The 17,779-nt window shown below is 38.1% G+C and overlaps 2 protein-coding genes across 6 annotated transcripts in view; one reads left to right on the top strand and one right to left on the bottom strand.

The window, feature by feature from the left end:
* The window catches only part of rnf24 (ring finger protein 24), a 29,983-nt gene extending 19,345 nt beyond the window's left edge, over positions 1 to 10,638 (top strand). For 4 of the 5 annotated variants that reach the window (XM_005807132.3, XM_023334305.1, XM_023334308.1 and 1 more), the window contains 4 exons: positions 1,640 to 1,682; positions 3,330 to 3,371; positions 8,014 to 8,093; positions 10,085 to 10,638. In XM_005807132.3, coding sequence (XP_005807189.1) covers positions 1,640 to 1,682; positions 3,330 to 3,371; positions 8,014 to 8,093; positions 10,085 to 10,226 — 307 coding nt within the window. In that variant the 3' untranslated portion in view covers positions 10,227 to 10,638. Of the gene's footprint in view, positions 1 to 821; positions 1,683 to 3,329; positions 3,372 to 8,013; positions 8,094 to 10,084 lie in introns of all 5 variants that reach the window. The other variant, XM_023334307.1, reaches the window with a different exon arrangement.
* A 4,990-nt stretch (positions 10,639 to 15,628) lies between these two features.
* Positions 15,629 to 17,619, bottom strand: ccdc86 (coiled-coil domain containing 86). Its single transcript, XM_005807173.3, has 4 exons — positions 16,973 to 17,619; positions 16,532 to 16,661; positions 16,372 to 16,446; positions 15,629 to 15,813 (listed from the first exon to the last, which is right to left on the bottom strand). Exons 1-4 carry the CDS (start codon positions 17,503 to 17,505, stop codon positions 15,667 to 15,669), a joined length of 885 nt encoding a protein of 294 aa, XP_005807230.1. The 5' UTR covers positions 17,506 to 17,619; the 3' UTR covers positions 15,629 to 15,666.
* Positions 17,620 to 17,779: the final 160 nt, after the last annotated feature.

Below are 17,779 nucleotides of genomic sequence, written 5' to 3'. Positions count from 1 at the left end.
AATTTAGACACCCCTGACTCAATGGTTTGCAGGCAACAACACTAATGTTAAAACTGGCCTCGAAGCTTCTTATTGGTTCTAAATTGAAAAACGGTTTTAGTTTCACCAGTCTCCACTACATTTGCACAAAATGTAAAATATTTAGTCTTGTCAATTCTCATTTGAGTAATTCTGGACTGATCCCAGATTTTTTAAAACTCACTTTGAAATTCATAAAACCTTTCTTCAGTTGGTTTTTACCAACTGAAGAGCATTTTGTTGCCTTTTTGGCATGAAAATCACCATTTGTAAGTCATAGGTTTTTCAAGTATTCATAAAAAACCTAAAGTTTTGTAGCAGCACAACTGGAATATCCAAACTTTTTTCTATTTGTTAAAACAAATAAAGGGAATTCGTAGACTTTCTGAAAATTTGAAAGACATTATGAATACAATAATGTGTAACGTCTCAACTGAATGCATCATTACTCCTTAATGCCCGATACTGATTTTGATACTGCTCTGCAATTCAGATTTTCTGATACTGAGTTATATTGGCTGGTCAATTGGCTGGTACGTCAAGCAATTTCCATTATTAATGTTTCAAAAATATTTTTCAAACTATACACGCTGGATGGCGAGAGATGTCACATTCTTTTCATTTATCCTCTTCATCTGCCTTCGTGACCCAGTCGAACACCCCACATAAATCATTCACAATCCAGTGACCGTTTGAACTTTGACCCCTTGGCCCCCCAAACCATTTGGTGTCTCTGCACCTTTACATGCTGACCTCTTTCAAAATGTCAGTTTCTCTCCTAGACTGTGCTGCTTGTTTTACAGATCCCTCTCACTCTGCTGCGAGAGGTTAAGGTTACTAGTAATGGAGGTAAATCTTACAAACCTACGAATTTCTTTTGTCTGTTTTGCTTTTTTTCCCCCGTCCCTTTTCTATATTATTTAATCTCCCTCTGAAGTATGTTCTGTGGATTCTCTTCTCATTAAATGTCCATCATGTTCTCTCGCTGTTCTCTGAAGTATGTGTATTTAAAGCTCAACTTGTGTCTGTCCCAACTTTCTTGGAACTATGTAAGACTTGTCTAAACAGCCTGCAGTTCCTAATGGCTGTTAAAATCTGACTTAATTATAGTTTTACCTCAGGTGCAGTGTTTTGTAAAGAAAGGAGGGCTTAAAGTATTCCAAGAATATCACCTGTTTACATGTAATTTGACTTACTCCTGCCTTAGTTGGCAAAATAAATCTCTAAAGATTCCAAGTTTTGTTTCAGGAGATATTCTGCCTTCTTTCTGTGTTTGGTTGATTAAAGCCATATGTTTTTAGTCAGGAAGTTATTTTTGGCCTGGTGAATTAAATGACAGACTGAACTTTGTGACTCACCACACTCTGCCAAGACATTTATTCTGCTCTTTCTTTTTTGACCTTCTCTCTAAGAATATTATATGTAAAATTATCTTCTGATGCGTTTGCTAATTTACATGAATGCCAACGTTGTTGGATAATTTGTTCTCTTTAATCAAAGCCAGTTTTGTCCACCTCTTTTTTTTTTTGTCCACCATTGCAGGATGCAGGATATGTATCCATGTTAATGTTTATCAGTCAATTACTAATCAGAAAGGTGTTTTGTCTGTCCGTCTCCCCAGGTTACGGCACCAGGCACACAAAGAACTATATGCATACAAACAAGTAAGATAACGCTTGCAAACACACTCACACAGTTCCTATTTGAATTTTGCATGCATTTATCATTGACTTGAATATAATTTTAATTAACATTAATGTTACATCTAATCTCTTTGTTTTTGCAGTGTGGAAAGGTTATACACCATACTACTGCAATCACTTTAAAACCAAGAAATGGGTGCACTGGTTTGGTCTACTGGTTTTCTCTTATCATCACAGGGTCAAATATATACATACACTCTACTGAGGTTTGAATTGATATTTCTTAGCTGGTTCCAAATCAAAACCCATCAGCTATCTTCTGGCATAATTATGAATGAAGATAGACACTGTTCTTAAGAGAGGAAAGGAAAAACCCATTTAATTTGGTTGGTTGCTTGGAACGGACTTTTCTAAATACCTGTTCAGATGTGTCAGAGTTCAGTTGTTTCTCCCAACTGGTGTTTGGCTGAGCTTTCACTCCTGCCCCCAAATAAAGGCTTTATATTCATGGGTAAAACTCTGGTTAATTTAAAACGCACAATACAACTCTAGTGTAAAGCCTCCTAAGATGTTTATTGAGTTTTGGGCATCAAGGACAGTAAAAGTCGATCCAAATGGGCAAATGTTTTGTAGGAATGGAGAGTCTGAAAGAACGCCATGAATTATTGCATCCACACAGTTTTTGCAACTGCAATTTTGCACAGATTGATATTGGGATGTTAAATAGGGTTGAGGTTCTGGCTATTCCAGGAGCTTAATGTTGACATGCTTTATCTATTTCAAAATGGATTATTACTGTGTTTCTGGGAAGTAAATATTTGATGTTCAGTCATCAGATGATCTGTACCAGTTCTGTGTAGAAAAGTTGTCAAATATCCAGCTAGAATTTTATCAGAATCTCATTGATGGATTCAAAACACAGTGTTGACAGAAAGTTACTAATGGAGGTGTAACCAAATATTAGTCAGGGAGTATGTGTATATCTGAGCCTGTACACTCGATTTTGACCATGTGTGGATTGGAGAAAATATGCAGTAATCTTGAATATGTGCACCAAGTTCTTGTTTCTTCTTCTTCTTATTATTATTTTTAAAACACAGCTGTCCATCTTCCACCAACTCAAAGATACAGCAGAAAATTGATCTGATATTTATGCTGATGATGAGTATGCAGAAATGTATAGTGATGTATTACATTGTGCATTACGTATCAAATATATTTTACTGGGGTAGTGAAATGCATAAAGTCTATCAAATTGCAGAGAAAAAAAAGTCCTAAACCCCCTTATCTTTGAAGCACACAATTTCTGTTGAGTTAGATTGACAGCTGTTGGTATTTTAAGACTGTTGTTGCTTCTTTAAAAAAAAAACAATAACGTAATTTCCCTGTGCACTCACACTCTCGACTTGTAACCTCAAAACATCACAACATTCGACTACTCTGCCGGTTATGGAACGGCATCAAGCTCAGAGTTTGCAAACACTTCTACACATGGATGTTTTATTTGAAAACATCCATCCATCCAAGTTCAAATCAGCAGCTGATTTGAACTTATTCTATCAAATCTATTTTATTCATTGTCTAAAATAATGAATAATACAATAGAATTGTTTCCTTTAACTATATTAAAAAGGATGTTTCTCATCAGATTTTTGGTTTCCCTTTCAGGTCATTCAGAAGGAAAAAGTCAAAGAGCTAAACTTGCATGAGGTAAGCACTAAACTTTTTAGATTTTTCAATATGAAAATTGTCTGCTCTTTTGTCGTCGTTGGAATACTCTGAATTTAACTTATTCCGTTTTTGGATCATAAAATAGAAAGTTGTTTGCTGTTGCTGTTGAACAGTAGCTCAACAGCAAACTATTGTTGAAATATTGTTCAGCAATAGTTGAACAATAGTTGAACATTGTTCAATAGTTGAACATTGTTCAACATGTTGAGCAAACATGTTGTGTTCACTTAGCGTTGTGTTTAGGTGGAAGCTAATAACAGGCTGTGTTGTGCAAAAGCTCCTGAACCTGACTTGTTGTGTAGCTATTAAAATGAAAATATTTCTGTATCTGCTAACGGCTACCTCATCATGGAAACGTGCTTTTAACAAGGTTTGGTTTGAAAACATGGATGTTATTCGAACCTTAACGGCAGTGAAGCTTACTGTACACCATGTGAATGTTTTGAAGTAAGACAACCTAGGTATAAAAACACTGAAATCACATGCAGACTCAAAAAAACATCAACTTAAGTTGACAAAAACTAGACTTGTTTAAGTTCTTAAGTTAAATATAGTGTATGAAATGGTTGAGGAAACTAATGTTTTGTAACTCCTGCTCTTAAATTGAAATGAAAATCTTTAAAAAGAGCCTCAAATTTTTTTTTACCTCAAAGCCATAAATCCCAATAAAATGCATTGTGGTTTGTGATGTGATCAAAGTGTAACTCAGCTATGCTTTTTGGGGAATCTTTTTGCTCAGCTTTGTTATATATTTGTTTGTTCAGGCAGCAGTAAAGGCTGGGACATTCATTGTTTTCTTCATTTGGTGCTCACATGACTCATTGCCATGTGAAAACTACCATCTCCTGTTTAAGTCGTCAGTCTCCGCCGTGACACTATTGCGTAATAGTAACCTCCCCTAAGCTTAGTTGGAAAATTACAAGCAAACAGCAGAACCAGGTTTGAATTAGAGTCCTGGTGAACTCCAGTCAAGAGCCCCTTGAAGAACCCAGTGCTAAGAACCCTTTAGCACTGGGAATCTCATCTTTACACCAACTCCAGCACAGTTTATTGCCAGCCTCCCGTTGGGCCCTCCGGGCATATGAGTGTTTTTTTTTAATTTTTTTTATTTAGGAACTGAGAGAAAGTGTAATGTGATTCAGGACTGAAACAAAATAAAGAAGTCAAGGACAATAATGCACACTCAACTCAGACTGGATGACCCACTTTTGAATGTAAAGGATTATCCTGGAGGCATGAGTAAGGCTAGGTTGAATTTCAGCATTTTAATGGAAAGCAAAAAAACGAAGCTTTGTTTGGGATTGGTTTACAGGTCAAGGCATGCGTCTGATGTGCAACCTAATCAGATCTTCTAGAAGAGTCTCTTCACAGTTTTTTTTGATCCTGAAATTAACCAGCCTGCTTGGCACACAGAAAAAACGTGTTATGTAAACAGTGAACTTCCATGCAATATAGTTCAAAATATTTTTGCATTAAAGTGATCAAGGTAATTTTTTTTAGACCTTTTAAATGTAAAACAAATACTGATTGTATTTATGACATCTGTCAGTAATTTGACTTTTGGTTTACTTTGTTTGATAAAATGGTGAGAACTATGCAACGCCACCTCTGAATGGCTGCACAAAATGAAGGATATGTATCGGCCTAGTGAAAGTCTGGACTTCAATCCAATTGAGATGCTTTGCCATCACCTTAAGACAGATCATTTATACTCTAAAATCCTCCAATATTGATACGTTTAAAACAATTCTGCAAAGAAGAGTGGGACAAGATTCCAACATCAGCAGTCATCACAGACAGTTAATGCCATTTGGTGCTACCAAGGTCTGCACCAATAGTTGTAAGGTTTAGGGGGCAAATACTTTTTCCCATAAGGCAGGCTGATTTTTATAGCTCTCCCTTTAATAAATGAAATCATCATTTGAAAATTGCATTTTTAGTTATTCAAATTGTCTTTGACTGATGCTAACTTCTTTTGGATGATCTGAACAAGTGTGAACAAGTAGCAAAAACTAAATAAATCTGTAAGGAGGCAGAGAAGAAAAGATATTTCAGGGAGCTGACATCACAAAGCTCTTAAGCCTTAAACTTACAAAATGTTTATTAAGATTCATTTATTCAGAGAACTTCATCCTAACTCTCATCCATTCATCCAGCCCAAGATTAGCAAACTTAATGGTTGTTTAGCAGAGAAGCATTTTTCATGTTTTGTTTATGCTTTCAAGCTATCTTGGTTAACAGCGCCAGGGTTCACAGGCCTCCACGTGCTTTCCTAATTAGATTAACAGCCGGGGACCACCCATGATGGCGTGAGGCCCGTGATCACAGCGGTGGCTGCACATCTAGGGTCACGCTTGCTGAGATCAAATATTTACAACCGTTTCCCCAATGAAAACAGATTCTTCTTAAATTAGAGCAGGATCCAAACAGACAGCTAAATAGACAAGAATTAAATATGGATGAGCTCAAAAACTAAAAGTCTATTTTTACCTAAAGGCTAAATTAGTTTTGATTCTTATTGTCTTTTGGTTGTAAAAAAATACCTTCAAGCATCACTGTTAGACTCTGCGTCAGTCAATTTCTTTATTGCCAAATACAGAGGAGCACATAAATTAAGACTATCAAACCACAGATTAATAAATTGCTATTTTACCTTCTGTGTGACCTGACAAATTCCAATTTGTCATTTTCTGCACTTTTTAAATATGTGAATGCAAGAAAAAGTTTGGTGGAGATTTCTTCAGAGTTCAGTCTGTATAGATAAACATGATGGTTGGACAGATGGATGGATGAACAGATATTCTCTATCCCTTCCTCCACATAGGGAGGAAGGGATAGAGAATAAGCAATGGGAAATATTTTTTGACCTTGAAAATAGCTAACTTCAGATTCCTCAAGACTTTTGGAGATTGCATGGGAACCCTGCATGTTGCCAACTGCATTAGTTGAATCACATTGAAATGGTGCTGCATGAAGTTGCAAACATTCCTGGCATCAATCTCACAAAAGACTTGTTATGGACGGAGTGTGCAGTTAATGTCTGGTCAATGACCTGAGATGACAGGCCACACTGTGCCCACACCAACCTGCTCCAAGAGTTAAAAACAACTAATTCAGCGGCTGACAGGAAATCAAATTACAAAAGCATGAGCATAGAAACAGTTCGTCTACCCACACTCACAAACCTTCATTCACTTAGTGGACAGCTCTTTTATGGTAGAAGGTTTTCAGCTGTAACAATGACTCCTTTAGCCACCCAGATTTATGGGTGGACAGACAGCTGTGCCTGAAAAGAACTGTATGGGGGCTCGAAGCTTTTTCTTCTGACCAGTTTTGGACACAGAGCAGCTATTTGTTTGGATGTCTGCTTTGCTCTCTGCATTGAAGAACAGATCAATGTTCTTCCTTTTCTTGAATGCCTTGCCTGAGATTTCACACTCACAGTTGAGATTGACAGAGAAAAACAAATCCCTTTTACCAGTAGTCCTGTAAGCTTTAATTCAAACTTTCCCAAAATCACAGAATGTCACAGAAGTGAATGTAGAAATGGAAATTTTACAAACATTTTGCTCAATTTGTGATCTACAAACCACTGGAAACAGTAAAACGAGGTACCTACAGACTTTCTTTTCACTTAGTATGCACAAATATTTGTCCTATGTATATATTAAAGATTGTGGTTGCGACATGATGCAATGGGAAAATGTTCAAGGACTACCAATACTTCTCTTCTGGCTTCCACAGCACCCAATAAATGTATATTTAGTACCAAATTGCATTAACTCTACAACAATGACACAATAAACAAACATTTGAGCACTACTGGTGATGGACAGGATCTAAAGTATAAATGTCCTAAAAACTGTATTTCTGTACTTTAAAACAACTTAGTTATTTACAATAAAGTTTTGTACAGGCTTCAGTCTGAGATATAATACTTGGCATCCCAAAATATCCAAGGCATTGATAGCTTCGCCTCAAATGGCAGATTATTGAACAAATAGTCCTAGTCTGATCACTGGGTACAGCTCCTTTTCAGTGAGTTATAGTAAACTGACTGACTGAAATAGCAAAACAATAAGTTACAAGGTCTACTGCTGGTTATATGAGTCTGATGCAGAGGTGTGCTCCTGCCAAAGAGAACAGATGAAAACTGGTTTTCATTAAATCTTTTTAAACATTATTAAAGGAATGTTTTCTTCAGGAAAATGGATTGGAATCAGTGGATTGGCCTGTCCATCTGGAATCCATCATTGACAACATTTAGAGAATCGCATCGCAATGTTTGTTTGAAAAGCTTTCCCAGTGACGACATTTGCCTTCCCGTTAAGTCAGAAAAAGGCCACAGGTAGTCAGACTTGTATAACCGGACATAGTTGGTCAGTTACTCTTCTGTTTTTCCCGTCCTTTTATTGTCTTTTTGTGTGGATTTTGGCCACAGCTGTGTTTTTCTTTGTGAACCAGACATTCATGGCTCGCCTGAGCGGTTTGTTTGCAGTCCGCCGACACAAAACTGAGATTAGTGCGGAGGGAACCAAAGTGAACTGAATTATCAACACATTTCCAGGTCCTGCACGCTTTATACAGAAATTGTGGCTAAAGCTCTGACCTTTTCTTTCAGATATGTGCGGTGTGCTTGGAGGAGTTCAAACAGAAAGATGAGCTGGGGATCTGTCCATGCAAACATGCCTTTCATCGGAAGTAAGTATAGGCTTTTGTCCGGGACTGTGCAGTCAAACTAAAGTATACATGAAGTGAAAAACAGATTTATTTTTTCCAAAAAGGGGCAATGTCTATAAATCCTATCGTCTGCTTTTTGTTGAAATTGCAGTGATTGGTGACATAAAGAAAAAGTGTGACATTTAAAATTCAACAGTAGATGAATATAAAACTAAAGATGTTTGGAGTGGAAAACACAGATCATAATGGATTAGATGAGCTAACTTCATCCCACATCTCCCCTCATGTCCCAACGTTTCAACTGAGTTGTTTACATTATTTGAATCCTTTGACCTAGTTTTCCCCCAGTGGCTGAAAGACTTCAAACCAGAGACGGTTTTTAATGTGTTTACTAGTAAAACCATGCAGTTTTATACAGAGAGCCTCTAAATCCATCCATTTTTTGAATGGAAAAAAGCAATAAGCCATACAGTATCTACAACTGACTGACAAATTCAAGACATTTGGAAAGTTTACAAAGTTCTCAGGTTGACTCTGACTTAGCTAACTTGGGGTGGAAAGAGTAAACTTAAATCATGTTTTCACTTAAGAGAAAAAAACCCACCTGGTTAAATATATCTATACATAACCAAGCCAGATCACTGTCAAATTAATCACTTAACTAGAAAATTAACAATAATATGAAAATGTTTAAAAAGCAAAACATCAGGAAAATTTAAGCTCGGAGCCACAGGCCAATTTCTAAAGGCTTTCAGATTCACACAGGGTTGGATTGGATCATTTATCTTTCAATAATAAAATCAGCATTTGGAAGTTTCTTTTTAAATTTATTCATGTTATCCTTATGTGATAAAAATAACTAAAGGAAGGGTAAAAAAGTTTTAAAAGCGTCTGAAGCCTTGCTTAAAGTATCTTTAATGACGCTCATTTGGTTTCCAAAGATCAGAATTGCCACCAGCACATTTTCTGTGCTCTCCTCATTTATGAAACTGCTTTACATTAATCAAATCATGGGAATATAAGCTTGCTAACGGCTTGTCACACACTCATTTGCGCGCACACATCACTTCTGCTCACTGTGATGACTTCCCAGAGAAGCCATCAGGGGTCAAACAAACACCTTGACGCTTATGATATGAGTTTTGTTTGCAACGTTCAGAAATCATACATTCTGGACTCTTTCACATTTCATATTTTTAATGCGCGTTAAATGATTCAGCTGTCATAATATGATGATTCAGGTGATTAGATGTACTTTTTTTTCTACTGATAACTAGACCAGCTGACTCTGTTTAATTTTTAAGGTGATTAAGGGGATTTTCTGTGAGGTTTTATTTTTATTTTAACGTAGCACATACTCACGTGGCCAGAGGAGGACATCTTTGTGACCTCTGGATTGTTTGTGCATATTTTACAATCTGAGTAGACAGTGATGCCTGATTGAACGTCCCACCAGAATGAAGTAGGGCATCCCAAGGATATGATATGGATATGAATGTGATTTCTGACTGATAGGCTGTTACAGCTGACAGCTCATTTATCGCTGCCCTGGGTCACACTAAGATATTCAAGTTTTGTTTTCAGATAAATAAAGTTAAAAGGAATTTCTCGAACAGGATTTTTACCCCCAATTCCAATTTATTTACATTATTACATCTTATGTTCTAACTATATTCTTGCCTCACTAGATTATATTTATTAGCTTGAAATTGTTTGTTTTTATTTCTTCCTAATTTGTTTTCTTATCTGCTCATTTATTTAGTCTTCGATTTCTAGCATTAGTTCTTCTCTCTCAAGATTTCCAAACTATATAAAATGATTTTTTCAGTGTTTAAAGATGTCTTTTTTTTTTGGTTATATTTATTTCTGTTTTGAAAGGTCATTCCTGGCCAGTAAGAGTTTATGGGATGATTTGAAGAACCAGCTAAATAGTTTTTGGTGCTAAAATGTTTTTCTTTTTTTTCTAAATCTGACATTTTAAACATACTTTGGCTCATTTTTCTATCCCTCAGGTGCCTCATTAAGTGGCTGGAGGTGAGGAAAGTGTGCCCGCTGTGCAACATGCCCGTCCTGCAGCTCGCCCAGCAGGCCGGCACCACAGAGCCCCCCATGCCCGTCCAGCAGCCCCTGCCTGGCGCCGAGAACCTGGTGTAGCGGATGCTGATCCCCTCTCGGAAAGCAGCCGGCGGACACACAACAAACCACATCCCAACGCTCACACTCACACCTTAAACAGGTACCCTTTGGTGGGAGGGTGTGAACTGACACAAACTGGAATAACTGAGCAGAAGCTCACAAAAACTGAGAGTCCTCGGTCGTCATCACCTCTTTTTATTTTTGCATCAGTTACAAAAATAAAGAAAGGATTTCCTTTATGTCAGCACCAAGTGGCTGATAATCAGCTGTTCTTTTTATTTTATTGTATTTACTTCATGGACGATGAATCTAGAAGAAGTTTCTTTTTGTTACTTTTTCACAACCAAAGCGCTTTTCTGGAGGGCACCAGCAAAAGACGAGGAAGAAGAAAACGCAAAAGCCAAGAACTTCACTACACTAAGATATATATATATATATATATATATATATATATATATATATATATATATATATATATATATATATATATATATATATATATTTTTTTTTTTTGTTTCATTTAAAAAGCACTTTATGAGAAGGCGAAATCTTGATTGCTTAGGCCTAAGGTCATGTGTTATATTTTATTTCTTCCTCTTTTCCGTGTACAAAGCAGATGAACAGGTTTTAAAACATTACAGATCTACATAAATCTCAAAGGGACAACTCTGGAACAGTTTTGTCTGCTTAAATGTGAAACGTTTGATTGTGTTACCATTACCCAGGCATTACTCTGACTAATCCAGTTGTCTGCAAAATTTAGATTTCAAGTCAAAAATATACGTTCTAACCCAAGGTCTTTGAGCTGTTTAATAGAAGTAACGCTTCTAGTTTTTCATTGCCCTTTTTTTCTGTATTAATGTCATCAGATTAAGGTTCATGTATTTCACAGATGAAAGCAGGAGACTTTTAAGCAAAGCTGTGAAAGTCACTTCACGGATCCTGCAACAGAATTGATTTTCTGGAACACAACAGAATGAAAATGAAATCTTCCCTCAAAATATGCTGTAGTGTCAGCTATTTCATCTCTCTTGCCACAAATGTGTAAATCTATTTATTGTCACTTATTTTCTTTTTTTTTTTTATTTCTTTTTTTTTTTTTTTTTCGGTACCTCTGCTTTTAGGAGCACGAGTCAGTGAACTGGCACCAGCACCACCAGTCCTGGCCTCAGCGTGTAATCAGCATATCCTTTTAGTGGACGCACATACACGCACATAAGGGAGCAGCTGGAGCTGACCCTCCTTTCTCTCAGCTACACTGCCATAGTCAGTGGTCAGCAGGTTGGAGTGAACCAGGGTTTTCATTCATGCAAACACACATTGCAGTTTATCCTTTTTTCCTGCTTTTTCTCTGCAGTCTTCTGGTGCTTTCGCCTCCCCCCTCCTTTCTGTATCGGTACAACGTGCTTTTGTTTCGTGCCACACGTACTTCAGCTCTGAGCCGTGCTTTTGTGGATACATTTTGTCCTCTGGTTAGCTGAATTTGGTGAATTAGTTGAAAGGCCTCGCTGTGAACTCCCCCCACCCCCATCCCCTCCTGGTAACATTGGTGGGTTAAAATAGCTCACTGAGGTTTGGTAATGAAGTGTTTTGTTGCTTCGGTTTGGTAATCAGCGGGATTTTTAGAGAGCATAATGATAGCTTTTTTAACTCATAGTCCTCACAGCATGTTGTAATCAACCACAAGATGATGATTATGTGAAATCAGAAGTTTGGCACCCATCAGAGCTGATAATACTCACATTGGACACCTACTGTCCTGTCAGTAAAACAAATGATACATTCTGTATCTTGTGATCATCTATTATTAGGCCATGGCCACAGTTATCTGCTTCTCAGAAATTACCACTCACTAACATTTCATTCCCACACACTTGCAATTTATGGTTATGACTGAATTATCTCTTTTGCATGCCTAAGTAACTTGTGACCACACAGTGATACTTTTCCCACAAATGTTACTGGGAGCGCCGCTCATTCCACAGCGGCGGACCGAAGATAAGTTTGAGACAGGCTGTCAAACAATCTGTGATCTGACCCGTTTTAAGGGAAATGAGAGCTATTTGTCTACAAAAGGAGCTCCTCATGGTAAATAACATTAGACTATATCTGCATGTTGTTGCAGTAGTCTTCATGTCCCATTATCTTTTCAACAAATAAAAATCTGAAAAGTGAGTTGTTTGCATTTGTATTCAGCCCCACCAGTCATTCATAGTCACCTTTCTGTGCAGCTGTAAGTTTTTGTGAATCTATTTAAACCTCATTTTTGCCGATGTTGATGAATCTGCTTTGATCTAAACCACAGGTGTCAAACTCAAGACTTGCTGGCCAAATCCGAGAATCTGTACTCTTGATCATCACATAAACTGAACTCTAACATAACAGTTGTGCGCTTAAACATTGTTTCATCAGTCGAATCGAATCAGTTTTCATATAAATATGTCCAAATTAAATCAATGTAAAAATTGTTACATTATAAGCAGTACTAATCAAACACAGTTGAAAGCTGTAAAATTTTAAGTTTGTTAATGGGTAGTTTTACATTCTGCCTCAGCTTTGAGTTGTCCTTTTGAGGACATTCATGATCTTAATGCGGCCCAAAACCAAAATGAGTTTGCCAATCCTGATCTAACATTATTTAGTGATATCAGAGAAAAGGGGGATGAATATAAATGCATACCACACTTTTCTAGACTTGTCTTCTACTTTGTGTCGATCTATCTCATGACATCCCAATCAAACCTGTCATCATTCTGAATCGCCAATATCAATCTCACAAGTCACTGAATTTGTCCTTAACACCATCTTAGTCCTATTTTCCTTTCGTTTTTCTCTTTGCATCCTCGCCACAAAGCAATGATCCCAATAAAGTGTTTCTGGCTTTCAGTTAGAAAAGCATTGCTACTCTGACGAATGTCTCATCTCTGCCGAATGTCAGCCAACACACAGAGGACTGAACCTTTCCTAGATGAAAATGTCGGCCGATACTCTGGCATTAACTCAACACGGAACAATTAACACTAAAATTTACCGAGAATCTTTGCACCCATTTTAGCCTTAGTTGAACAAAAACAGTTGCAATAACAAAGGAATATGTATTTCATTACATCTGTGGTGAACAAAATGACTGCGATGCCTTTCTTCTAGCTTGGTGTGTGATGTGTTTTGGACATGAAGAGGCTGGGACTGTTAATGTTGCAGCATGAGGGAGCAGATCTTCCATTTTACCGCCATCCATACAACCTGGCTCTCTTCCATTCTAACAACTCAAGTCTTAAAGCTTTGTTTACTGATCTGCCTATGGATCTCACATTAGAAGGAAATGTTTACTGTGAATGCATGCTGCTTTGCAAACATTTTCTCTCACCCTTTGCTCAGTGTAAGGCGTTACTGTTACAGGATGAATTTCCACTAGAGTCCTTCATCTAAACCCCACGGCAGCTAGCGCTTGCTGCCATTTGTCCACCTTTGTTGTTGGTTATTAGACATTTTCCCCACACAAGCCTCCCTGTTTTCCTGCCGCTCGCCGTCCTGATAGTGCCAACCAGACATGAAATGTTAGGAATTAAAGAGAGCGTGTGTGACGACAGAGGGGAAAAAAAATGGGTCTGAAGAGCGCAGTAAGAAATGTCTTCCCACCGCTGAAATCATCCCTGACGTCAGCGTTGCCTTGGACTGAGCTGTTATAAATAGACACCCAGTCAGGAGCACCGTTAGACATGAATAATTTACTGATAACCACAGAAGAAACGGGAGTTATTGATCACGACACCGTTTTATGGCAGGTAGTGTTCATTTTGACAGGAAAAAAAAAAAAAGAAGGAAACCCAATGAAATTTTCTTTGCTGCTTGAATCTCTTCATGTTTTCCATGGTTGGTTTTAGCAACCAGACCATTTAGGGTTTTAATCTCTTATCACTGCCTTGTTGAAGTGAACCTGTGTTGTTTGTATTGTGTATTTATTCCTCTGTAGCTCTTACAAACTCACAAATAACTTCCTCCTCCCTCTCGTCCAAACAAGCTGTTTTACCTTTTCCCTTGAATTCCCCTCACTTTTCCCTCTTTTTTTTTTTTTTAACACTGATTATGTTTGTGAAGTCTCACAGACATTGTTTGTAAAACTAAGAATTCTGCAGCAGAATATTTTTGGAGACTATATGCTGTACAGTATTTGTAAGCTCTATTTTTGTATATTGCTCTTTTGGGGAAAAAACTAAAATGAGTTTTCTTTTTCTTTTTGCTAATTTCATGTTTATTCATTTAAAGAAAATGTTGCATGTGACTGACTTGAACTGTAAATAAAATTTCCAGGTTTTGGAAAGAATTTTGTCTAGTTGTGCTTTTTTTCTTACATAATTAATCTAATGATCTAAATCCTGATGTCAAAAGATTAGTAAAGGGATTATTATATTTTAATTACAGAAGCCTGTTCATACCTTTAAAAAATATACTGTTAAAATGTCATTGAAGATTACTTTAATGTTGATGTAACACCGCCCCCTGGTGGTAAATTGATAGTGTCTGACTTGTAGGTTGTAATTTTTTGATATAGAAATGACACTGAAAAATTGGTTTTCTTTTTAAAATTAGTTACGTGATTAACTGATTACATTGAATAAATCATACTTTCATTTGTCACGCAAGTAGTTTCATCATTAATATTAAATCTAGATTATTTTACTTAAATGATCCAATCCTGTCAGTGTGTGGACTCTTGTTTGATCTGATTTAAAGAACAAGGCGAGATTTAAAAAAACAAATCCGTGAAGCGACGGACGCTGGCGTCACTAACATCTGCTGGATTAGTAAGAAACATTTTTATTTGTACTTGGGCTCATAAATAACTAAAATGTGATTTAACAGCGCCCCTTTGTGGTTAAATCGAGTACTTTATTATGCTTCATCATAACTCTTACTAAATGATCCCATTTTTGAGATGACGTCATAGACAGTGTCTGCCAGATGAAAGCAAAGTTTATGTGAAATATCCGAATGTCAATTTTTTCCCGATGTGCAGAAATCTCCACTTCATGGAGTGTTTTCACACATGTGTGGCAAAATTTAGATTTAATAATTGCTCATTAGTATTTTAATAAGTATATATGCAGCAGCAACATTATTGGGTGAAACTGTTTGATTCTGAAACACAAGTAGTGAATCAGCCTATCACATAATGTCTGATACTATGCTGAATCTTTCATGCAAAATTAACACTATCCTGAGAGCAAAGAGGGGGTCCACTCAGGAACCAGGAAGGTGGACCTCGAAAAAGTAGCTGAGTACATTGAAACCAGTTATGTTGACCGGTAAAAACCTGACCTCTTCTATGTACTGTGACTCTTAGATCTGTGTTTGGAAGCACAAATGAAGAATAATGCCAGAACTTGATCTGAAGAATGATATCAAGCAACAGCATGTAGACAATTTTCTGAATAAATGTAATTTATTCTCACAGTTCTTAAGTTAAATCTTGTTGAACCTTCTTTTGCACTTTGCTCGTGCTGTTCTGCTTCTGTGTTTTCTGCAGCAGAGGCAGAGTGTCTCGTTTCTCGATGCGCCTCAGCTGTTTCTTCTTCATCCTCTTGATCTTTGCCGTGTTCCGGATCTGTCAAACAAAAACGAGCGAGGAGTTTTATACATGCCCATATTTCCCCATCCTTTTTGACTCTACATGATCAGAGAATAAACATGTCAAAGATTTTCAAATAAAACGTGGCATCCGTTTGTATTCCCTCGCTTTAAATCCAGCTGTTCTGTGAACGCCTCAGGAGTTTTCTTGAGAACATGAGCGAATAAACGGACCAAGGAACGCAGCAGACACAAGGTGTGGAGAAGTTTAAAGCAGCGTTTGGTTCTAGAGTAATATCCTAAGCTTTGAACATCTTAAAAAGCTATGTGTACATTTCAGCCTACGTTCACAGTACTGTGCGGAGAAAAACCAACATTGAACTCATTATGCCCATGGCAAAACGTGATGGCAGCGTCATGCTGTTCTTTAACAAAGACAGTGATGATCAATGGAGCTAAATACGCGTCTAACAGAAATTATGTTAGAAACTCCAAATGATGGAAGAAAAAAGAATCCTCCAGTAAGGCAGGGCAAATCGAACCTGAAAGGTGAGAGGTTATCTCTGTGGAACTGTGAGGAGAGTTATATACATACCACTTGTACAATCTCGGCTTTGCGTTCATTCTCTGCGCGCCGTCTCAGGTTTTCCTCTCGTCTTTTCCTCTTTTCCTGAAAAACAAAAAATAAGCACAGCCTGTTAAGACATAGAACTGCAAGAGCATGACTTTTCTCCAGAACCTCTGCATCACATCACCTCCTTCTTCTGGGCTTTCTCCTCCTTCAGCCTCGCTGTGAACTGCTTGACCAGGTCCTTTTCACGCTTGGCCTGCATCTTCTTCTCCCAGGAGGAGCACAGAGGTTTGTCTCTGACCAGCGAAGAGAACCTGGATGCAAACATCAGGGTAACAGGCAGGTGAGTGTTTTTCCATTACTAACGATATGTTTGTATAACTAGTCAATAGTTTTCAAAGAATAATTGCTGCAGACATTGAAAGAACAATCCAGATTGTTTTTAGGTGTTTTGACAAAGCAGGCTGCACTGTTTATTTGTGAATAAATTAACAGTTTCCATTATCAAATCTACTAGATGTATTATTTTATCAGTATATTTATGTAGACGGGTTAAGAAAGAACTTTTCTAATCAGAGATAATCAAACGTCTGCTTCTACTCAGCAAGTTGAAGACAGATCCCACCTCTGCTTGCTTCGGTCCTTCCACACTCTTCCTGACTTTGGTTTTCCCAGCGGAACCGCCGGGATCGGTTTGGCACTGGGAGCCAGGTGAGCTTTCTTCTTCGGGATGATACCCGAGCCTACAGGAGCCGTTTCTGCTGGTGCAGACGTGGACAGCTGACGTTCTCCTCCATCATCGGCTTTATCCGTTTCCAGGACTGCTGCCTGGGCCGGTGGGTCTGAGGGCACTGTGGGTTCTGCTGGTCCGGCGGGTTCTGTAATTTTTGTGGCACTGGATTCTTCCACGGTCGGACTGTCTGGTTTCTGCTCCGTATCTTCGGGGTCTTCTTCTTCCGCCGGCGGTGGCAGCTCCTGGAGGACGGACCTCCTGGTCCTTCTGCTGGGAGTCCTCACCGGGATTGTGCTGCCCAGCAATGCGGCAGGAGGGCGCACCGTGCGGCCGCTGCGTGTCCGCCTGCCCTCCGCTGGCGGATCCTCGACCAGCTCCTCCACTGAGCTGTTTTCCTCCGACCGGGCCCTCGCTCTCTTCGGCATACTTCTTAATAAAACAGACAAAAGTACATAACTTTAACTAACTCGGATGCCCACGTGTGCCTGCTCCCAGCCTTGTGTACGGTGCGTTATTTCCGGTTCTGACGTAGAAGACAGTAGAGCCAGCTGTGCGTTGTCGCCATCTGTTGGTGTGAGGGAGGAACTGCAAGTTGCATTCGTAGTCTATAGCTAGAACTTTATATTGGAACAAAAATAAGATAAAAAATAAGTCTAAGGCTGTTTTTGCAAAGACTTTTTATTTTAATGCCGTTTAGTC

This window comes from Xiphophorus maculatus, chromosome 5 (genome assembly GCF_002775205.1).
Source record: "Xiphophorus maculatus strain JP 163 A chromosome 5, X_maculatus-5.0-male, whole genome shotgun sequence".
NCBI classification, from domain to species: domain Eukaryota; kingdom Metazoa; phylum Chordata; class Actinopteri; order Cyprinodontiformes; family Poeciliidae; genus Xiphophorus; species Xiphophorus maculatus.
The sequence above is the reverse complement of the archived record's forward strand: the minus strand, read 5'-3'. Positions and strand labels throughout refer to the sequence as shown.